The following is a 24,590-nucleotide window of genomic DNA, read 5'->3' on the forward strand; positions in this document are numbered from 1 at the left end:
GAGCAACAGTGTCCCTAATTTGCTGGGAAGTGGCGGTGCGGTCCCCTACGGCACTGCGTAGGATCCTACGGTCTTGGCGTGCATCCGTGCATCGCTGCGGTCCGGTCCCAGGTCGACGGGCACGTGCACCTTCCGCCGACCACTGGCGACAACATCGATGTACTGTGGAGACCTCACGCCCCACGTGTTGAGCAATTCGGCGGTACGTCCACCCGGCCTCCCGCATGCCCACTATACGCCTTCGCTCAAAGTCCGTCAACTGCACATACGGTTCACGTGCACGCTGTCGCGGCATGCTACCAGTGTTAAAGACTGCGATGGAGTTCCGTATGCCACGGCAAACTGGCTGACACTGACGGCGGCGGTGCACAAATGCTGCGCAGCTAGCGCCATTCGACGGCCAACACCGCGGTTCCTGGTGTGTCCGCTGTGCCGTGCGTGTGATCATTGCTTGTACAGTCCTCTCGCAGTGTCCGGAGCAAGTATGGTGGGTCTGACACACCGGTGTCAATGTGTTCTTTTTTCCATTTCCAGGAGTGTATATCCTGATGTAGCTGTGCGTAAATCGTTTATGGTGGATATCGGATGGATGGTTCCTTTGGAAAGGACATATCCTTCGCCTTTCATGCTCTATCTGAGCTTTGGCTTGGTTTCTCATATTCTTGTCGACGGTGAAATCTTAAACACTAATCTTCATTACGAGTACATGGTACTAGGGAACCAGCACTATTGTATAAACATAAAAACTGTATTGGCATCTTGTTTCTGTAAGATGCCTTGCGTTTCCAACACTATCAATTTCCACGAAGCTCAGAAAACGATTTATCGCGACAATGGTCTTTTGTAAGGAAAACAGAGGAATACTAATTTTTCAACTTGATTTGCACTTGAAGGGACTCTCTGTTCTAGTCTACAAGAGAAAATGCTACACTATTTGGCGCGATTTTACTATCTAGGGTCGTAGGTTCAGAAATGGTTCAAATGGCTCTGAGCACTATGGGACTTCACAGCTGTGATCATCAGTTCTCTAGAACTTAGAACTACGTAAACCTAACTAACCTAAGGACGACACACACATCCATGCCCGAAGCAGGATTCGAACCTGCGACCGTAGCAGTCGCGGGGTTCCGAACTGAACGCCGGCCGGCGGGGTTATAAAGTATAACCGTCTTTCGGAAATGTCAAAGAGCAATGACGTTATTATTTAGAACGGGAAGTGACTGATATTTTTTCAAGTTGTGGAGCTCTTACGTCTATAGGCCGATCTATTTATTTTTAGTGGCAGTTACTGCTAAATATAAAAGTTACTGTCACTCAGATTCTAGTTCTAACGAGCACAACATTAGGTATAAAAAATTACATCTGCTACTTTTCACTATTATCTCACTCTCAGAGTCAAGTAGAATGTTTTGGTACTATAAATGTCTGAAGACGTTACCCACACCACGTGAAAATCGTACAAACACAAATGTTTTATCTACAAAAAATACGCTAGTATGTCTGTTCTGGGACTGTAAACCTTAGTACCGCAGTGATCCCTGTAATTCCTAAACTGCCCTCCTTACTTTCAGAACGTAAATAATAATTTTCAATTATAAGTCTTAGTATAGAGGAAATCGGCGAAGAATTGGTTAACTGGGCACAAGGTGGTCCCACTCCGTAAGTCACAGTTAGGTCTGCAGTCCGTTGGGCAAGTGCGGCCTGTTGAGACGTCACTGTGGCAGACACGTAAGTCCATTTCCGAAGATTCATTCGTAGCGAAGCCGTGATGTGTGTGTTCCCTGTTAGCCTTTGGAACATTTTATGAGTTTACCTCCAGAGTAATCTTATTAGTCTGGCTATACGACAGTGCAATATTACAGATATTAAAATTATGTGTACTGTCTGAAGTTTAACTTGGTTAAATAATTTTTTCTTCGTTTCGAAGTATCAACAGTTCCATAACGTAAATAGTGTTTGTGGAGAGAAAGAAAAGGGGAAGGATGGGGTATTAGCTAATTTTACCCCAACCGTTCAGATTAAGTAGGTATTAACAACTTAAAAAGAACACAAAAGTGCTACAAAGGAATTTTTGGTCGACAGTTACACCTTTCTACATTTTAGGTGGTTGATATTATAAGAAAGGTAACGTCTGGTGCTAGTCACACACTTCGTTTGCAGTTCATCTGAGTAGGTTTTTGACAGATTACAGAAATTCTTGATAGAAACGACGTAACTCCGGGCGTAATACGTATGTTGGAACTTAAATAGTGGCAACACAGCTGTGGAACACTATTCAATAGAATCTGCTATTGTCAATGATAGCGCACGTTGTTGACATACGTACCTTACCTCCGAGCAAATGAACTCGCCCGTCCCACGTCACTGGCGTCTGCACAATCGAGGGAAACACAGGAACTTGTGAGCGGGCGGTCTAACGTAACGGTGTCAGTATTTGACAACGGATTTGGATCAAGATTGACAGTGTGCCAATGAACAGTATTACCGTTCGTTTTTGGAGCATCACCTGCGACCAGCTTTGCGAAAGAAGCGGCTACACTTTCTGCGCAGCCCACCCATCATTTTGCACGACAATGCGCGGGCGCATACAGCGCAAGCTGTGGCTGCTCTGTCCGGTCGATGGGACTGGGAAGTACTGTACCGTTTACCACACTTCCCGGATTTAAGTCCTTGTGACTCTGATTTCATTCCGAAGATGAAGGAACCACTTCGTGGCATTCGCTTCAGAACTGTTCCAGAGATTCGACAGGCAGTAGCCGCTCCATTCGCACTATCAACAGAACAGGCTCTGCTAACGGTATACTACACCTTCCATATCGTTGGCAACGGGTTCTACACAACGCTGGTGGCTACTTTGAAGGACAGTAACAGCTGCAAATATGTAACTCTTTTGTATCGGTTGTGAATAAATAGTTGCCACTATTTAAGTTCCATCCCTCGTATTCAACTGTGAAGAAAGAGGCTTTAGAATAAATCTAAGAATTGGTCTGAGAATGCAGCTCATAAGAAAAGCGACACACAGACTGTTTACCATCGGCAGAAGCGGGAAAAACGTTTACTTGTGCTACGCCAGTGACTACTGAAATAGCGTATAGGTCTCTTATGCTTGTTATTCCACGAAGAAATGAAACAAGAATTTGAATTGCAGCTACAATCAGGGCGAATGGTCTGATGAGCAAACTACAGGCTGCATGACATCAAACTTATTTCTAGTGTGGACAAGAGAAGTTGAATTTTCAATGTCTACGAAAGAGTCACCTGTTCTTATACCAGATGGATATTCAGCTCATACGGAAAACATGGATGTTATAAGTTTGTGGAAGTAAGAATGCAGTATTGTTGCTGCCTATGCCGCCAAACTCTTACCATACGTTGAATCCACTATATTCGTGGTTCATGGAACACAGGTCAGCATGAGTTTTTTCGCAGCTTAGGGTGCCTGATGTGAAACGTCCGGGCAGATTAAAAGTGTGTGCCGGACCGAGACTCGAAATCCAGAGTTTAATATGCCAGAAAGTGTCAACCCACGTGTTGCATTATGGGTGCGAACGTGGCTGCGTTGGACCCCGAGGGATGTTGCTACTCTGTGGCAAGGATTTTTAGAGCACCATGCTTCTAGAGATCCAAGATGAACTCCGCAACCACCGCCTTTAAGGGGACTGTAATATGGTCTTCCAATAGGAACTGTTTCCTCGAAAGCAAATTTTCTCCCCACAGAGACAGCTGACAGCAACACGTCCTCTGATATGTACACTCCTGGAAATTGAAATAAGAACACCGTGACTTCATTGTCCCAGGAAGGGGAAACTTTATTGAAACATTCCTGGGGTCAGATACATCACATGATCACACTGACAGAACCACAGGCACATAGACACAGGCAACAGAGCATGCACAATGTCGGCACTAGTACAGTGTATATCCACCTTTCACAGCAATGCAGGCTGCTATTCTCCCATGGAGACGATCGTAGAGATGCTGGATGTAGTCCTGTGGAACGGCTTGCCATGCCATTTCCACCTGGCGCCTCAGTTGGACCAGCGTTCGTGCTGGACGTACAGACCGCGTGAGACGGCGCTTCATCCAGTCCCAAACATGCTCAATGGGGGACAGATCCGGAGATCTTGCTGGCCAGGGTAGTTGACTTACACCTTCTAGAGCACGTTGGGTGGCACGGGATACATGCGGACGTGCATTGTCCTGTTGGAACAGCAAGTTCCCTTGCCGGTCTAGGAATGGTAGAACGATGGGTTCGATGACGGTTTGGATGTACCGTGCACTATTCAGTGTCCCCTCGACGATCACCAGTGGTGTACGGCCAGTGTAGGAGATCGCTCCCCACACCATGATGCCGGGTGTTGGCCCTGTGTGCCTCGGTCGTATGCAGTCCTGATTGTGGCGTCACCTGCACGGCACCAAACACGCATACGACCATCATTGGCACCAAGGCAGAAGCGACTCTCATCGCTGAAGACGACACGTCTCCATTCGTCCCTCCATTCACGCTTGTCGCGACACCACTGGAGGCGGGCTGCACGATGTCGGGGCGTGAGCGGAAGACGGCCTAACGGTGTGCGGGACCGTAGCCCAGCTTCATGGAGACGGTTGCGAATGGTCCTCGCCGATACCCCAGGAGCAACAGTGTCCCTAATTTGCTGGGAAGTGGCGGTGCGGTCCCCTACGGCACTGCGTAGGATCCTACGGTCTTGGCGTGCATCCGTGCGTCGCTGCGGTCCGGTCCCAGGTCGACGGGCACGTGCACCTTCCGCCGACCACTGGCGACAACATCGATGTACTGTGGAGACCTCACGCCCCACGTGTTGAGCAATTCGGCGGTACGTCCACCCAGCCTCCCGCATGCCCACTATACGCCCTCGCTCAAAGTCCGTCAACTGCACATACGGTTCACGTGCACGCTGTCGCGGCATGCTACCAGTGTTAAAGACTGCGATGGAGCTCCGTATGCCACGGCAAACTGGCTGACACTGACGGCGGCGGTGCACAAATGCTGCGCAGCTAGCGCCATTCGACGGCCAACACCGCGGTTCCTGGTGTGTCCGCTGTGCCGTGCGTGTGATCATTGCTTGTACAGCTCTCTCGCAGTGTCCGGAGCAAGTATGGTGGGTCTGACACACCGGTGTCAATGTGTTCTTTTTTCCATTTCCAGTAGTGTATATTAGAAATGAGTACTGAAAGTGGTGTATAATATATGTCTTTATTAGCAGCTGAAAAGTGCACAGGACAGATAGAATGTAGCCCGGCAAACAAAATCAACTTTTTAATAACACTTTTTGAACTGAAAGTTGGCAAAGCTCAGATGCTGTTGGACAGCAATTTTGAAAGACTCCATGCAGAATGAAAAGTGAGAAGGAGATGAGAGGGAGACAGAGGAAACACGAAAACTGAAAGAAGAAATGATGAGATGCAGAGTAATCAAGGCCAGTTGAAAAAAGATAGTGCCAGAAGGTTGTGAACTGCTTCGTGAATACTGTAAAAATCTTTTTAAAAATTCTTCTTCATCAGTACTGTATACTGCTAGAAAAACAAATTTTTCATCCCCTACTGCATCCCATACCTGGGGCAGAATAGGAAAAGTGGGAGGCTGCATTGTAAAACGAGAAGGAAAAGTAATTTTATAACTTTGACAACTTTTCTTTACTACATATTGGGAATTGAACTCCATTCAATTCATAGGTGCATTATTTAAGCTATTTACAATCTTACAGTAAATTGTATTTCAATATTTCGTACCACCCTGACTTCCTTTACTGATTTACCTGAACTGCATTACAGGAACAGCAGTATATTTACTTTTTTTTAAGTTCGCTCCTTTCATTTCTTTGCAGTACAAAAGTACAAATGCGTCAGGAAACGTAAATCAGTAGATCGGAAATTATGGCCATGACAAACAGTATCCGAAAATAGCACCTGAATCGAAAATCTTCGAAGAGTTGGTTTCAGACCACCATTCAGAGATCCGGATACAGGTTATATGCTGAATCTCTTAATCATATTACCGAGTGGATGGGTGATGGCTTTAGAGTTCTCTGTCGACTCTGTGCCTATTCACAGCAGATTTTTGGATGTGCACCATTTTGGGACTTAGAAATATTTATGAGTATGAGTGCTTGTGGCCATTGACTCACAGAAGAGCTGTTAGTGACTGAACTTATCAGCCGAGGTGGATTTTGTCACTGTATGAAGACTTATGTGGAACTGCTGAACTACAGAACCTTGGTGCAGTTCAAGTGATTTGTTGCACGGCTCAATTCCTTCAGTTTACGCTCATTACTTCCTGCGTACGCTCCGCTTGCTCTGCAGATACAACCATTTGGGTTTTTTGTTTCTGTGCTGCGTTCAGTAACAACCTGCGTGAGGCCAGCATTCAGAATGAATTTATGTTTGATGCCAATGAACTGACGGTTAACATTAACCCTTTGGTTATAGCCCACATTATTCTCCTACAGGACCGTATTCCTAATGCTTTTCTTTCAATATTCACAATCCATTTATTAATGTTGTTGTTGTGGTCTTCAGTCCTGAGACTGGTTTGATGCAGCTCCCCATGCTACTCTATCCTGTGCAAGCTTCTTCATCTCCCAATACGTACTGCAGCCTACATCATTCTGAGTCTGTTTAGTGTATTCATGTCTTGGTCTCCCTTTACGATTTTTACCCTCCACACTGCCCTCCAATGTTAAATTGGTGACCCCTTGATGCCTCAGAACATGTCCTACCAACCGATCCCTTCTTCTTGTCAAGTTGTGCCACAAACTCCTCTTCTCCCCAATCCTACTCAATACTTCCTCATTAGTTACGTGATCTACCCATCTAATCTTCAGCGTTCTTCTGTAGCACCACATTTCAAAGGCTTCTATTCTCTTCTTGTCCAAACTATTTATCGTCCATGTTTCACTTCCATACATGGCTACACTCCATACAAATACTTTCAGAAGCGACTTCCTGACTTTTAAATCTATACTCGATGTTAACAAATTTCTCTTCTTCAGAAACGCTTTCCTTGCCATTGACAGTCTACATGTTATATCCTCTCTACTTCGACCATCATCAGTTACTTTGCTCCCCAAATAGCAAAACTCCTAGCAAAACTCCTTTACTACTTTAAGTGTCTCATTTCCTAACCTAATTCCCTCAGCATCGCCCGACTTAATTCGACTACATTCCGTTATCCTCGTTTTGCTTTTGTTGATGTTCATCTTATATCCTCCCTTCAAGACACTGTCGATTCAGTTCAACTGCTCTTCCAAGTCCTTTGCTGTCTCTGATAGAATTGCAATGTCATCGTCGAACCTTAAAGTTTTTATTTCTCTTCCATGGATTTTAATACCTACTCCGAATTTTTCTTTTGTTTCCTTTACTGCTTGCTCAATATACAGATTGAATAATATCGTGGGATAGGCTACAACCCTGTCTCACTCCCTTCCCAACCACTGCTTCCCTTTCATGTCCCTCGACTTTTATAACTACAATCTGGTTTCTGTACAAATTGTAATTTATTAATATGTTTGTTTAATTCTCTGATTCGTCTATGTTAAATTTATGTACCTCATGACAGAGCCATGCTTCTATAAGGGCTTAAAGCCACAGTGCATGAAGAACCCGCGCTATACGCCTTCTACAGATGAGCCATATAGAATTTTAAGGTCTCTGATGGTTAGGTAGCAGCGAACTGATCTCAACTGGTGATTAATATCCCCTTACTATATTCTACCGCCTCCAGTAGCGTTACACACACATCTAATCTTTAGGACTCTGCCTTAGCATCACATTTCCAAAGCTTCTATTCTCTACTTGTCTGTACTGTTTATCGACCACCTTTCACTTTATACAAAGCTACAATCTGGACAAAGGGTTTTAAGTAAAACTTCCCAACACTTCAATTTATATTTGATGTTACGAAATTTCTCTTTTTCTCGTTACTGCCAGTCTGTATTTTATATCCTCTCTACTTCTCTACTTTGGTCATTATCAGCTATTTTGCTGTCCAAATAAGAAAGCTAAACTACTACTTTTAGTGTTTCATTTCCTAATCTAATTTTCTCTACATTGTTTGACTTAATTCGACTACATTCCATTACTCTCTATTGTTTTCTTTTGTTCGTATTAAACCTCTTTTCAAAGACGCTATCAGTTCTGTTCAACTGCTTTTCCAAATTCTATGCCACCTCCGACAGAATAATAGTGTCATCAGCATACATCAAACAAATACCAAATTATTTGTTCCTTTCCACGAACCTTGTAAGCGCATTGTCATATCGCTGGCTTAGTTGTGGAGTATCTTTGCGGGCAGCCGCGTCTGTAGTGAGTCGAGCGCGGGACACGAAACTGTTATACTGTGTAGTGTGTAGCTCTGCATGTAGAAGCATTGTTACTATTCAGGTTGAAGTGTTGCTACAAGTGCTATTATAGTAAAGTGATGTCATATGGAAATGGTTCAGAGGAAAGTGCGTCAAAAAGCAATTGAAAATGAGCAGTGGCGTTAATAACGTATTTATGTATCCTCTCGTTGCGTGTCGCATAGCATCAATCATCCGCGCCGTGTTCGGTCTCCAAGAATGAACAAATGTGAATCAGTAATACTATTTACCACATAAGAGTGCAATCAAGTGCCAGTGATTTGTAGCGAGCGTGAGAACGTGCGTTCGATCATTGCGTTCCGCATCATCAACAATCAGCCGCGCCGCGACGGTTACGCGCACGCTCGTACAAGTGAGAACTGAGAACTGAAAAATTAACTTTACGAACAGTGTTACATCATTACTAGTGACAAGGAGGACTATTACCAGACATCTGTATGTGTGACGAGCGTAAGAACTTTCGTTCGATCATTCGGCTACCGCATCATCAACAATCACCCGCGTCGTGTCGGTTACGCGTACGCTCGTCTGAATTATATTTTTGACTGTTAATCATCAAGATTGTTAATTGGGATAAACATTTACGATTTAGAGTGTAATCAGGGCAACCTGTGGTTTCCATATAGTCTCAGAATATAGATGTCCATACCAGACATAGGACAGTGTTGTGTTTAAACGTTGGATGGCTCCCCTAAACCCGCTCGCATATTTCGATAGATAATTTCAGGCAAGACAGCAGCAGTGTGGAGCAGAACAGTACGACCGCCGCGGGATTACCAGGTTGTTATTAACAGCTAACAACGGACGAAAGAGACGTGCTCAACGGCAGACTTCTCATAGGACAAATTTAAATAATAAGAATTTCCTGTTCCGAATGCAACATTTTAAAAAAATGAGAATCAGTACCTAATATGTCGAAAATCACACATATTCAAAACATCTATAGCTCGCATGTGACATATTTTCAGCGTCTTTATAACTCATACGACATGGTGATGTATTAGTCCTCACTTCAGAAAATTTCGCCATCTCTTGTCTACCTGATTTGAAACTTTGGCCCTTCAAATAATTTAAAATCATGAGCCATTAAATGCTGTGCAAAAGTTGCGTAATTTGTGTAGATCTCAGAAGACATGCCAGTTCTGTTCTTATGCGGAGCGTGCTGAGCTGTGTCTGTGTGTCACCGAGGAGAATCGAGATGACCTTGCAGCGACTCCAAGGCCTGCCCCCACCCACCACTTCCCCGCCAAGTGCCCTCAGTGCGCACGTCTTGTAAGCAGCCGCTCGACGCTCGTAAGGCGCCGGTTCTGACGCCCTCGACAGACGCTATGGTGAGTCCTCTCTTAGTGAAAGTATAGTACGTTCACATTGCTTACTCGTACTGTCTTGTGAGATTCGACGCGCGTGACAAGGGTAATGGCGAAATTTGTTCAGACAGGTAACAACAGTCTTAGCAGTCTTAAATAACTTCTCCGTATTTGCACCAGTGTAAAGTCTCCGGAACTCCAGTTTTTGTGGCGACTGGACTAAATGGGAAGAGTAAGCGCTCCAAGCGGCAGTTCAGTCAGGGAGGGCAATACGCCGTTTCGGAACGTCGCTGCATGGCAGCCACTGTGCCATTGGCGGAACGGAAATCGCTGCAGTCAACACAAAGGAGGCGTACCGGTGGTGTCTGTTCTTTCGGAAATGTCCGAAAGAACAGAGACCATAGATATATAATTAGGTCGAGGACGGCCGATGATCTCTTCAGTCCGTGTGCATACCAGACTCGAACTGTTACGGGAATCGGCGAAATGCCGCGAGTAATGAGGATAGTTGGCAGGGGTAACTAAATCAATAGTGTGTGTGTGTGTGTGTGTGTGTGTGTGTGTGTGTGTGTGTGTAAGTTGACAATATGGGTCTGACGGTAGGGGTGTTAGGGCAGTCCGTCCAGCTGCACCGACTGCGGACAGCTTGGTGGGCCGGCACGGTAGCTCAGCGTGTTGCGTCAGAGCGTTAACTGCCCGTTGTAATAAAAACACCGAGTTCACCGATCAACAACGAACTACAATGGGTGCCTTTCGACATCCGCTCCGAGCAGATGCAACGATCGAAAGCGAACAAAATGAGACTTGGAAAAAAAAAGAAGACAAGTGGTCAGAATATCACCTTAGTAAGCAGGAGACTGCGATTCGAAATCCGATCTGGCACAAATTTTTAATTTTCCCCATTGATTTAAATAAATGCCTTCTTGTAGGCAGTGTCTGTAATTCCTTCCTTTTACCGTTCACACGGCCTGGGAGGAAGTTGTGAGAGCTGTTCGTACTTGAAACTGCCTACTGTACGGGCTTGAGTTCTCTCGCTATGCTTTGCCAACGCCTCGAAGGGAAAGGGTGACGTTGGCTACGCTCCGCTCTCTTGTAGCTCTGAGAAGCTCCCTGAGGCAGGGTATTTTCCCAGATAGACTGAAGTATGCCATTGTTAAACCACTGCATAAAGAAGGGGATACCTCTGATGTCAACAACTACCGCCCAATCTCTCTTCTTACTGCCTTATCCAAAATTCTTGAAAAAGTAATGTACTCCAGAGTAGCTTCACACCATAGTAAAAATAAAGTTTTAACAAAATGTCAGTGTGGTTTCCAGAAGGGTTTTTCAACGGAAAATGCTATATATATATATACTTTCACTAATGAAATATTAAATGCTTTGAGTAACCAAAAGTCAGCCATTGGTATTTTTTGATGTATCAAAGGCTTTTGATTGTGTAAATCATGGAATACTTCTCGATAAGCTCAAGTGCTGTGGTATAAATGGGACAGTGCTCAAATGGTTTAAATCATACCTAACTGGAAGAGTGCAGAAAGTTGAAATAAACAGTTCACATAATATGCAAAAAACTGGTGATTTCTCAAACTGTGGAACAATCAAGAGTGGGGTGCCACAAGGTTCGGTCTTAGGTCCTCTCCTGTTCTTAATATACACTCCTAGAAATGGAAAAAAGAACACATTGACACCGGTGTGTCAGACCCACCATACTTGCTCCGGACACTGCGAGAGGGCTGTACAAGCAATGATCACACGCACGGCACAGCGGACACACCAGGAACCGCGGTGTTGGCCGTCGAATGGCGCTAGCTGCGCAGCATTTGTGCACCGCCGCCGTCAGTGTCAGCCAGTTTGCCGTGGCATACGGAGCTCCATCGCAGTCTTTAACACTGGTAGCATGCCGCGACAGCGTGGACGTGAACCGTATGGCAGTTGACGGACTTTGAGCGAGGGCGTATAGTGGGCATGCGGGAGGCCGGGTGGACGTACCGCCGAATTGCTCAACACGTGGGGCGTGAGGTCTCCACAGTACATCGATGTTGTCGCCAGTGGTCGGCGGAAGGTGCACGTGCCCGTCGACCTGGGACCGGACCGCAGCGACGCACGGATGCACGCCAAGACCGTAGGATCCTACGCAGTGCCGTAGGGGACCGCACCGCCACTTCCCAGCAAATTAGGGACACTGTTGCTCCTGGGGTATCGGCGAGGACCATTCGCAACCGTCTCCATGAAGCTGGGCTACGGTCCCGCACACCGTTAGGCTGTCTTCCGCTCACGCCCCAACATCGTGCAGCCCACCTCCAGTGGTGTCGCGACAGGCGTGAATGGAGGGACGAATGGAGACGTGTCGTCTTCAGCGATGAGAGTCGCTTCTGCCTTGGTGCCAATGATGGTCGTATGCGTGTTTGGTGCCGTGCAGGTGACGCCACAATCAGGACTGCATACGACCGAGGCACACAGGGCCAACACCCGGCATCATGGTGTGGGGAGCGATCTCCTACACTGGCCGTACACCACTGGTGATCGTCGAGGGGACACTGAATAGTGCACGGTACATCCAAACCGTCATCGAACCCATCATTCTACCATTCCTAGACCGGCAACGGAACTTGCTGTTCCAACAGGACAATGCACGTCCGCATGTATCCCGTGCCACCCAACGTGCTCTAGAAGGTGTAAGTCAACTACCCTGGCCAGCAAGATCTCCGGATCTGTCCCCCATTGAGCATGTTTGGGACTGGATGAAGCGTCGTCTCACGCGGTCTGCACGTCCAGCACGAACGCTGGTCCAACTGAGGCGCCAGGTGGAAATGGCATGACAAGCCGTTCCACAGGACTACATCCAGCATCTCTACGATCGTCTCCATGGGAGAATAGCAGCCTGCATTGCTGCGAAAGGTGGATATACACTGTACTAGTGCCGACATTGTGCATGCTCTATTGCCTGTGTCTATGTGCCTGTGGTTCTGTCAGTTTGATCATGTGATGTATCTGACCCCAGGAATGTGTCAATAAAGTTTCCCCTTCCTGGGACAATGAATTCACGGTGTTCTTATTTCAATTTCCAGGAGTGTATATTAATGACTTGCCATTCTATATTCATGAAGATGCAAAGCTGGTACCTTTTGATGATGATACAAGTATGGCTATCACACCCAACAGTCAAGAATTAACTGGTGAAATTGTAAATGATGTTTTCCAAAAATCAATAGGTGGTTCTCTGCAAATGGGCTCTCATTAAAGTTTGACAAAACACAGTATATACAGTTCCACACAATAAATGGAATGACACCATTAATAAATATAGACTTCGATCAGAAATCGGTAGCTAAGGTAGAATATTCAAAATTTTTAGGTGTATGCATTGATGAGGGGTTGAACTGGAAAAACACACTGAGGATCTGCTGAAACGTTTGAGTTCAGCTACTTATGCTATTAAGGTCATTGCAAATTTTGGCGATATACATCTGAGTAAATTAGCTTACCACGCCTATTTTCATTCTCTGCTTTCGCATGGCATCATATTCAGGGGTAACTCATCATTGAGTAAAAGAGCGTTCATTGCACAAAAGCGTGTAATCAGAATAATTGCTGGAGCTCATCCAAGATCATCCTGCAGACACTTATTTAAAGAGCTAGAGATCTTCATTGTCGCCTCAATTTATATATATTCATTTATGAAATTTGTTGTTAACAATCCGAACAAATTCAAAAGTAATAGCTGTGTACATGGCAACTAGGCTAGGAAAAAGGACGATCTTCACCACTCAAGCTTAAATCTAACTTTGGCTCAGAAGGGGGTAAATTATGCTGTCACAAAAGCCTTTGGTCACTTACCTAATAGCATCAGAAGTCTGACAGATAGCCACGTAGCATTTGAAAGGAAACTATAAGAATTTCCTAATGGCAACCCCTTCTACTCATTAGATGAATTTTTGGATATAATAAGTGGGTAATTTTCCAACCCCCACAAAAAAAATTAAAAATATTGAGTGTCATGTAGTATTTTGTGTAATGTAATATCTTGTATAGACACCTTTTATTATCGTGACACGTTCCACATCATTACGATATGTAGTATTCATGATCTATGGACAAGCACTAATCTAATCTAGTCTTGTCACTGCGGAGCGAGCGCTGATTCGCCGATTGAAAGCCAACAGAAGATAACTAAATAATCGTACATAAATAATACGTCTAGTTTATCTGTAACTTCCTTTTTAGGTTGATGTGGAGTATGTGCACGAATCACAAAATTTCCAACACGTCTACATTGACTTAATTTTTCCTAACTACTGCGAAATTGTGAAATATTGATACAATGTTCCAAATATAATTTTTTTGTGTTCTGTGAACATAAATTAAGAAGACAGCTGACAGTCGTGTTATTAGCAGACAGGCGTTGACGGTTTTACAGAAAATGAGACCATATCTGCTTGATTCTGAAAGCGAGGAGAGGAAAAAAGGTAGTGTACTACAGGATGATTCACGAAGATATGCAAATATTTTAATATGTTATTCTACAAGTAAAACTAAAGAAATAAGTTATATAAAAATAGGTCCGCAAAAGTGTAGTTACGGAGTTACGTCTACTAAAAGATTTTGCCTGAAATTTAGCAACTTCGCTGATATGAAGCCATCACAAAACTGTAGGAGGTTAAAGTAAAGCACGCTTTCCGATTATTTTGTTGTTATTGATCTGGTGAATATAATAAAACATGTCCCAGACGTATATCTGCAGTAGTTTTGCAGAACACTCAGCGAAGCATATAAGTAATATCGTAAAATTTTTAATTTATTAAGTAGGCCTACTGCGACCAATTTGTTTCTTAACTTCCAGGCAATTGCACAAAGTTTTCAACAGAAGTTGTAGAGAATGTAATTTTGAAAGGCATCCCTATTTCATAAATAATCTACAAACTACACCAGTTACTATGTGATTTTAATTAAATACACAGTTGTTATTATGTTCTTTCACTGAAACATACAGAAAACTAATTCATTTCAAGGTTAGGAAACGACTGAAACAACTAACGGTTGCCAACAATGACATAAACGTTTCTACATTCCTAATGCAAAGTAAACAAATTTATTTGTATAATAATCTTTGCTTGTCTGGAGGTTCTGGAAAACTACTGGAGATACACGTCTGGAACATGTTTTATCAGATTCATCAGACCAGAAATACCAAATTAAATGGAAATCGTGTTTTCCTTTAACCTCGTAGAGTATTGCAATGGCTTCATATTAGCGAAGTTTCTAACTTCCAGGCAAAACCTTTTATCAGCCATAACTAAACATTTGCGGATCTATGTTTATATGAACGTTATTCTTTAGTTTCACTTGTAGAATAACACATTAAAATATTTGAATATCTTCTTGAATCACCCTGTTATATCTGGGACAGTGTAAGTAGATCCCTGACAGCTCGCGGCGGCGCTGCCAGCTTTCAACTGCAGAATGCTAACGGCTGCAGACGAAAAGAGCGCCATATCATTTGACAACCCCTCCCCTTTCCCTCCTTCATACATTAGTTTCCGTTACTTGGGCACTTGTTTAGACCTTTACAAATAAATCTAAATCTGGTGAGGATGAAAATGGTTTGGTTTCGCTGATATTTACGATACACCCTGCGTAAGTTTTGCGTTGTCTCGCTTGAGCTCTGAGCTGGCCCTGGTTCAGTCAGCACACAACAAAAATCTTTAGCCAATGTGGTTCTTTTAATACTAATTTGTCAAAAGTTACATTTTTAATTTTAGTTTTCGATTTTTCTTTCGGAAATAACTATTACAGATAGATATCCAGCGATCACAGGCCGTGCAGACCACACGCTGCTTCCACAAACTGCCCGGATCCTCGAGGTGTCTTCAGTTCCCAGGGCTTTTCCAGTTCGTCCATCCAGCGCTGCCTTGGTCGTCCATTGGGGCGTTTGGTGTTTGGTTTTCCCTCTAGTGCCATCTTCGCCTGTCTTCCAGCTGGCATATGGGCTACATGGCCCACCCATTGTGCTCTTTTGCTCTTTACCTTCTGTAGGATTGTTGGTTGTCGCATTAGAAGGTAGATTTCCTCGTTTTTCTTCCTCCCCCATTCTCCGTTATCTAAAACTGGTTCGCATATCTTCATCATTACACTTCTTTCCAATATTAATAGTTTTCCCTTTTCTCGCTTAGTCATGCTCCATGTTTCTGAACCGTACATTACTGCTGGGCACATCATTGTGTTTTGGATTTTCGTCTTAGTGTTAGCTGAAATTGATTTAGAGCCGAGCGTCTCTCTGAGGGAATGCATGCATTTCATTCCCACTGTTATTCTGTCCTTGATGTCCATTTTTATGTTGTCGTCCGTTGTAAACCAACATCCCAAGTATTTGAACTGGTGTACTCTCTTGAACCTCTTGCCACCAATCTCAATAAATTCGTCCTGCTCTTGTCTTCTTCCTAATTGCATGGCCTCTGTTTTGTCTTGATCCACTTTGAGCCCTACCTTCTGTGCATAATTGTCCATTTCTGGTACATTCCTTTCAACTCGTGCTTTGATTCACTTAGTAGTACTATGTCATTTGCATATGCAAGACAATTGAAGTTGCCGTCCATCTCTGCACCAGCCCACTCCTGTTGCCTACACTCTTATTACTTTCTCTAACATGACATGAACAGAACACACGAGAGAACATCCCCTTGTCTGAAGCCTGTCTGAATCTCGAATGTTTCTGATGTGGCTCCTCGGAAACGTACTGCTGCCTTTGGCCCTTCCATACACGCTTGCACCATTCTCACTAGCTTCTCATGGATTCTTGTTGTGGATTGGCAAGACAGCCAACCCACTATGAGAGGAAGCCGAAAGGCACGCGTTTTAGCTCACGCAGGCTGGCGTGAGGTCTGGAACAGGTCAAGGAAATGAGACTAACAAAAAACGTACGTAGCTGCTGGAATACTTAACTTTAATCCATCAATGGTGAACATCGCTCTTGACGGTACCTGTTTTACAGCATCAATAGTAACTGGTAAGGGCGCTTTGCTAGGTCGTTGCAAATGACGTAGCTGAAGGCTATGCCAACTGTCGTCTCGGCAAATGAGAGCGTAATTTGTCAGTCAACCATCGCTAGCAAAGTCGGCTGTACAACTGGGCGAGTGCTAGGAAGTCTCTCTAGACCTGCCGTGTGGCGGCGCTCGGTCTGCAATCACTGATAGTGGCGACAAGCGGGTCCGACGTATACTAACGGACCGCGGCCGATTTAAAGGCTACCACCTAGCAAGTGTGGTGTCTGGCGGTGACACCACAATTCTGAAGTCACGTATTGCATTGTATAGGCTATTTGTGTGGATGCTGTCATATACACGTTGAAAATCGAGGAACAGGCTGTAGGTATCTTTATCATATTCCCAGTGTTTTTCAAACATTTGTCTTCGTGTGAAAATGTGAGCTATTGTCGATCGATTTGTTCGAAAGCCAGCTTGGTACTCTTACATGTTGTTCTCTATGAATGGTTGCAATTTTCTGAGGATAATGATGGACAGCAACTTATACGTTACATTCAACAAGCTAATTCCTCTGTAGTTTCCGCATTCCATTTTGCTTCCCTTCTTGCATATTGGGCGCATTATAGATAATTTCCATTCTTCTGGCAGTGTCTCCTTCTCGCATTGCCGGCCGAAGTGGCCGTGCGGTTAAAGGCGCTGCAGTCTGGAACCGCAAGGCCGCTACGGTCGCAGGTTCGAATCCTGCCTCGGGCACGGTTGTTTGTGGTGTCCTTAGGTTAGTTAGGTTTAACTAGTTCTAAGTCCTAGGGGACTAATGACCTCAGCAGTTGAGTCCCAAAGTGCTCAGAGCCATTTGAACCTTCTCGCATTTCAACTGGATCAGTTTATATATCTCTAAGTGTAAGCTCTCACCTCCTTGATTAATTCTGATGTTATTCTGTCCTCCCCTGGGGCTTTGTTGTTTCTGAGTCCTTTAATTGCGATCTTCACGTCTTCTTCACTAACTTCCAATTCTTCTTCATCTTTCCTTTCCTCCGTAGTGTTTGCCGGTAATATCTCATCCGGGTGATTAAACAGTTCTGAGAAGTATTCTTTCCATCTTTCTACAATTCTTTCGTTGTCATTTATCAAGTTGCCTTTCTTATCTCTAATGAAAAAAGCTGGCCTCTGAAATCTACGTTTCCGACTTTTTTGTATGGAAGAATTGCCTTGAGGTCTTGTCTTGGCTCTCTGCCTCATCTTGTTCTAGCAAACTGGTCAGATATATTCTCTTCTCTGCCCTTAGGGTTCGCTTTGTCTCCCTTCTGATGTTTACAAAATGTTCCCCGTCAGCTGGCCACTTCTCTCTCATCTTCGTTCTCATCTCTGTAGCTTCCTGCCACGTCTCGTCGAACCGTTTCCTCTTCTTCATTATCTTCTTTCTTCCCAATATATCCTCCGCTACACTGACTACCGTGGACTTTATTTCTTTCCGTCTTTCCTCCACATTCTCTCTCGGTTCTAGGGTCTCTAGGACCTCGAAACGGTTTTTGATTTCTATAGCATATTGTTCTTTAATGGCACTTTCTTGTAGTTTCTAACCATTCAGAGCAGGTTCTAGCGTCCCCTTCTTCTTATGCATGTAGGTGAACATGAGTTTAAGCCTGCACACAGTGAGGAAGTGGTCTGACGCACAGCCGTCTCTTCTACACGACCTCACGTCCCTGACTCTGTGGCTGTAGCGCTGGTCCACCAAGATGTGAACTATCTGGTTGGTGGTTCTTCCATCCGGTGAACACCACGTTCCCTTACGTATTCTCTTGTGCTTGAAGTAAGTCGAACTTACTCTCAGGTTCTTTGAGATACCTAAGTTGACCATCCTCTGACCATTCTCATTGGTCTCATCATGCAAGTTGTGCCTTCCTATAGTAGGTATGTAGAATTCTTCTTTTCCTACTTTTCCATTAAAATCTCCCAGCAATACCCTGATATTTCTAGTTGGTGTGCTCGCAATTGGTTTGTTCTAGTTGGTCATAGAACTCTTCCTTTTCCTCATCTGTTTTATCCTCAGTTGGGGCACGAACATTGATGAACATGATGTCTGACACCTCGTTTCCAAGTACTATGTAGGATATTCTCTCGTTAAGAGCTTTGAATTCCTTCACCGAATTTGCTGATTTGTTGTGTATTACAAAACCATCGCCGAATTCGTGTTTACCTACACATCCGCCGTAGAACACGGCGTATCCATCCTCTTTGTGAGTCCCTTCTCCTAGCCATCTTGTCTCTTGTACCGCCACCAGGTCCAGTTCATATCGGTTAATTTCTGAGACCATAGTCTGGATTGTTCCTGGTCAATACAGGCTCCGAACATTCCAAGATCCAAAATCAAAATTTCTAAACCGTATACCGTTTTTCCTTTGCAGTTTTCGTATTCCATTGTATCCATCCCCGTCCGCGGAAAGTTTGTGTTTCGTAACAAAGAGTTATTTACAGGACTAGGTTGTTAGCCCAATGCCGAACCCTCCTCCTTTATCCGGGCTTGGGACCGGCAGTGGCAGTTGCGAGGCAAGTGACCGCAGGCGGAGTTTAGTATGGTAATAACATTAACAAATTCTTCAGGAGTATAGCTAAATTCAGTTTCTTTGCCGCAAGTGGCTGTGAAGTTTGTAAAACAGAATTTCATCGTTTTTTGTCTCGCTATTGCGGCCGAATGTTTGAATGATGTCGCTGTAGTGTATGCCAGTTCGGCGGACAACTCACTGTAGGGGAGACAGGGACACGCTGGAGCACTTCTTTCTTGATTTTTTTGCAGGTTATATTTGAAGCATTTCCACAATCTTTTTTGTGTCGAAACATTGGTACATTGCTTCAGCACATTTACACCTAAGTAATTAAGACTTCTCACTGCTTGTATATTCATAAAAAGAACATTAGCACAGAAGTACCACGTGGCCCAATCTACCCCACCTACACAGGGCAAGGTGGCCCAACAGTTGTGATTTTATTATTTAATTTGGTTACGACATTGGTTATTTAATTGAAAATATATCGACTTCAATAGTCACAGTTCATTTTAACGCAAATGCTTACAGCTTTATCACAAAAACTACTATAATACATCGTGTGATCGTTGTTATATTACCAGTTTGACAGAAATGTAAGTCCAGACTATTTATCATTCTGTGTCTGAACGCCCGATGAGATCTTCACATTTCGAAGATACAAAAAAAAAAAAAAAAAAATGCTTTCACGTCAGTTTTAAGACTGGCAGTTGTGCCCCCGCCTACAGCTTGCACACTGAATCCTTTCATCGCCTGGATTATTGTTAGAAAATGGTTTAAGACACGTAAGACACAGTGTGTCCTCTTCTACATCTTCTGCATCTTGGACAAGCTTCTTAGAAAAGCCTATTTCGTTTCTGCGCTTTATTTGAGGAGTTTTTTCTATGTAATTGAGGGTGACTACGCCAACGTCTTTTAGAAAATAGGTTTTCTTTTCTGTCAGTGGACACTTGTTGTCCGTATTGCAACGCATCTTTCGCTGGAGCGTCTGAAAATATTGCTGAAGTTCTGTTTCGCTTGTTTGCTATCATTTTCCGTGGGCGTATTTACTCAAATGGCCTGAGAGGAGTTGGGAAGCACGGCTGATCAGGTGATCTGATGTTTAACTTAACAGGTGTTGTTACTGACAGTATAGGCCTACCATTGGGTTCTGGAGCAGTTGAACGGTCCGTTTCAGCAATTAAACCACAGCCAGCAGCTTTAGGACGAGGGCAATCTCTTATTTACGGAGGCAATAGTTAAAATAAAAAATAAAAATAGCCATTGCGTTAACCTTAGCTGTTCAAAATCAATGCAGGACACAATCTGCTTCCCTAAAAATAGCGTTGGATGTGCTCTAGACGTTGACTTTGTTGGAATTATCACACAGGGGTAGCCGGGGTCCTTACGTACAAGAAGACAGCGAGGCAGGTCGGGCGTGTGGCCCGACGTGCCCCAAATTCAGTTTTAGAGAATCCAGCATTGAAGCAGGCGTGGGACTGCGGATGGTCGTAGACTTGTAGAAATAAGGAACACGAACAGCCGCACTTTTGTAAAATACAGGGTGATTATAATTAAAGTTTAACTTTCAAAGCGCTGTAGAAATAACACCACTGGTCAGAATGACGTCAAATTGCAACTGAAAATTATCGGAGAAGGGGGGGAAAAGTGTGGCAGAAGAAAAAAAAATAGTGTGAAAATTGATCAGTAGATGGCGCTGCATGTGACAGAATACGTAAGTAAAAACACCTGTCATGTGCACGGCCCATTGAAGCTGGTGTAAACCCGCTGGGTACACGGCTTTTCCTCCTTTCGCGTCTGCGACTTTCGTCGTGACTGTCGCTATGCAGGATCGCGCTCCGCTTATAAAGCTGTAATACAAGAATTATGACTGTGCACGCGTCGCTCTGCAGAACTTCCGGGCACTGAAGTAGTTGAAAAAGGGCGTTAGTCCGATGACTGCCTTGGGTCTGGAGAAAATGATTTGGAAATTCGAAAAGACGCTTTCTTTAGGTGTGCAACCTGGTAGATGGAGAAAACGAATTGATTCGACGTCAGAGTAAGTAGTGACCACAACAATGCATGAGGAGACGAGTGGTGGTGTGCAAACGTGTAGTGCACGAACAATTGCCCAAGCGTTGGACATACCCTAGAGCACGGTGCTTGAAATCCTACGAAACATCCTTCTTTGCTATCCTTTCAAAATTACCCATGTGCACGAGTTGCTTCCAGTTGACCTGACAGCAAGAGAAACGCTTGCTTTAGAATTTCTTGCTCTCATGGAAGTGGACAATGACTGACTGTTGAAGATTTTGTGGACAGACGAAGCCCACATCAGTCTGACAGAGTATGTCAATACACAGAATTGTTGAATATGGGGAACGGAAAATACACACGCAAATCAATCAGTACCACTTCATCCTGAAAAGGTCACTGTGTTTTGCAGGTTTATGGCATTGTTTATCATAGGGCCATATTTTTTCGAAGAGACAGGTGCTTCTGGTCCTGTTACCTGTACTGTCATTGGTAAGCGCTATGAATGTCTTTTGCGCAACCTTATCGTTCCAGCTCTCCAACAGCGTGGATCTGTGGATGGGATCATTTGTATACAAGATGGTGCACCTCCGCACACTGCAAACCCAGTTAAGTGGCTGCTGAAGTGCCATTTCAGAAATGCTGGAATTACAGCCACCATTTCCCTACAGCCTGGCCGTCCCAACCACCTGATCTTAATCCGTGTGACTTTTGACTGTGGGGCTATCTGAAAGATGTTGTGTTTAGTGTTCTGATAGTAAACTTAGTTGCACTGAAGGCACTCATAGCACAACGCATTCTGAAGATGCTGTTTTTGAATTTCAACTTGTTGCAGGAAACGGTGGACAGCATATTGAACATATTTTGCTCCAGTCGCTCGTAAATTAATATCCCGATTTCATTTTGATTGATTTCTTTTCCTTTATTGTAATTTCCATTCCCCATCAGGGGCAGGCTGGCAGCAGCATAAGCGCTGCTCTTCAGCCAAGAGACATAAATAGACAGGAAGACATATAAAACAATGTAAAGAAGAAAACACGGCGGAAAATAGAAACAAGAAAGGCGGAACATAAGAAAAGAAAGCATAACAAGCGGTGACTGTAAAACAGAGATATAAATCTAAAAAAGTATTTTACACAAAAAACACAGACTAGATTAAAAGGCACCAGGCAAAGTACAGCCAGAGCATAAAATGTTGCAGAAAGATTAAAACAGCCACGTGATGGATGGTGTAGCACGGAACAGTAATGGGCAATAAACAGGTCGAGCACACAATTAAAACCATGTCACTAGATCACACTGTATAACACAACACTAACGCAGCACACTGATAACGAATAAAAACCTGGCAGCATCTACAAGGATGGGGGGACAAGGGAAAAGGGAAGTGGAGGTGAGGAGGAGGGAAGAGAAAGGGGGATGAGGTGGGATCGCGCCGAAGGAGGGCTGGGGAGGGAAGGGACAGGAGAGGAAAACATCTGAGGAGGGGGTGCAGGGAAATCCACTCTGGGAGGAGGAGAGGGAAGGGGGGCCCTGGAGAGGGCCAGGTTACAGTTGGAAGGAAGAGTAGAGATCATGGAGAAGTTCAACATCTGGGAGGGGGAGGTTCTGGAAATTTCCCTGATGAAGGAGATGGAGGCTGTGGAGGTGGAGAGAGGGAGGGATACAGTGATAGAGGTGCGGCAACAAGTGGGGGTGGAGAGGAAGGAGGAAACCAGGGGGTGGGGGGATCAAGCCTGCAGACAGTGTAAAGGATGCGGAGATGTTGGAGGAAAAGCAGGAGGTGGGGGAAGGGGATGAGGTCATACAGGATTCATGTGGGGGAAGCGGATACAGAAGGCAAGGAGGAGCAATGGCGTTCTAGGATTTGGAGGGCCTTATAAAAGCGGGGGGGGGAGGCAGAGATCCAGGAAATGCTGGCATACCATAGGATAGGATGGATGAGGGATTTGGAGAGGTTCAAATGAAGGAACCACTGGTTACACCAAGTGTTAGTGTTGAACTGGTCAAGGTGGGTTTGGAGGGTGCGTTGCAACTGTTGAAGTGTAGTGCAGAGAGCCTGGAATGCGGTGTCATCAGCATAATGGAGGAGGTGGACAGAAGAGGTTGGCTTGGACATATCAGCAGTGTACAGGAGATAGAGGAGAGGGGAGAGGACAGAGCCCGGGGGATGCCAGCAATGGGATAATAGATACAGGAGTTGGTGTCATGGAGGGTAACATAGGATGGACGGCGTGGGGGGAAGGAAACGACCAGATGCAGAAAATTGATAGGCAGGGCGTTCTGATTGAGGCTTTTTATGCTGTTTTTGGCCTTAGGAAAATTAAAACACTATTTTTCCCATCCAATGTGATACGGCCTTGCTGTGGTGGATGGACTTAGGTAACTAACAGTATCATTCCTGTAAACCCATGCACACTGAGTAATACAGTTTGTTTAATGTGACACGTACACCTTAGGCATTGATGTATGATTCATTTGTCACTGGTAGTCGACCACTATTAAATCATGATGCTAACAGCGCCATCTATTGCTACATTTTGTAACTATGTATTTTTCTTCTGCCATACGTTTTCTACCTTCTTTGACAATATTCTGTTGCAATTCGACGTCATTCTGACCAGTGGTGCTATTTCTACAGCAGTTTGAAAGTTTAACTTTAATTACAGTCACCATGTATATTAATTACATAGCCAGTTAGGTCACTACATTATTGTCATCAAGGCCCCAATGCAAACTGAATGGTGTTATCCAACTCTCAGTGCATTAGCACAGGTGTCATGTATATTCACTGGTGTCATCGATTTCTGTTCACCTGATGTGACCATTCCTGCCATCTAACTTCAACTGATGCAATATTACAAGGACACAGTTTTTCCTTTCTTGTCAAGATTCCTGTCTCCTCAAATTTCACCAGGTATTTGAAAGTAATAGGGTAAGTGGTTTCCAAGGACACTTTTGATATCAAATTGATACGCAAAATGATTAAATTGATCTATTAATTACCCCCCCCCCCCCCCCACACTCACCCAACCCTAGATAACATCCTGGGTTTTCCTCAGCTGGCATGTGGGTCCCCACTCCCTCCTCATCCCCTCTCCGTTCCCCACCTACCCTACTTTCGAATTTTGGCAGAAATTTAGAATTTAGGCGAGAATTTCAGAAATGGGCCCCAAGGCTGTGCTGAACTATCCGACCGCCCACACGGTAATTGGCGGGAGATTCAAAATGACGGCGCTATTGCACTTCTGGAAGGAAAGCCCAAGTGCACCGACAACACACTTATACCATTAGAGGTGCTTGAAATTGGCAGTAGCCCCTAGGAATGCAGGGTCTGATCATATCGACGATATAAGGCAGGCCCAGCAG

At 44.4% G+C, this 24,590-nt stretch overlaps 1 protein-coding gene across 2 annotated transcripts in view; it reads left to right on the forward strand.

Annotated features, from left to right (window-relative positions):
• The first annotated feature begins 9,650 nt into the window (after window positions 1-9,650).
• LOC124594884 (cytochrome P450 9e2-like) overlaps window positions 9,651-24,590 on the forward strand; it is a 111,942-nt gene continuing 97,002 nt past the window's right edge. For both annotated transcript variants that reach the window (XM_047133356.1, XM_047133357.1), the window contains exon 1: window positions 9,651-9,709. In XM_047133356.1, coding sequence (XP_046989312.1) covers window positions 9,707-9,709 — 3 coding nt within the window. In that variant the 5' untranslated portion in view covers window positions 9,651-9,706. The remainder of the gene's footprint in view (window positions 9,710-24,590) is intronic.

This window comes from Schistocerca americana, chromosome 2 (assembly GCF_021461395.2).
Source record: "Schistocerca americana isolate TAMUIC-IGC-003095 chromosome 2, iqSchAmer2.1, whole genome shotgun sequence".
Classification (NCBI taxonomy): Eukaryota; Metazoa; Arthropoda; class Insecta; order Orthoptera; family Acrididae; genus Schistocerca; species Schistocerca americana.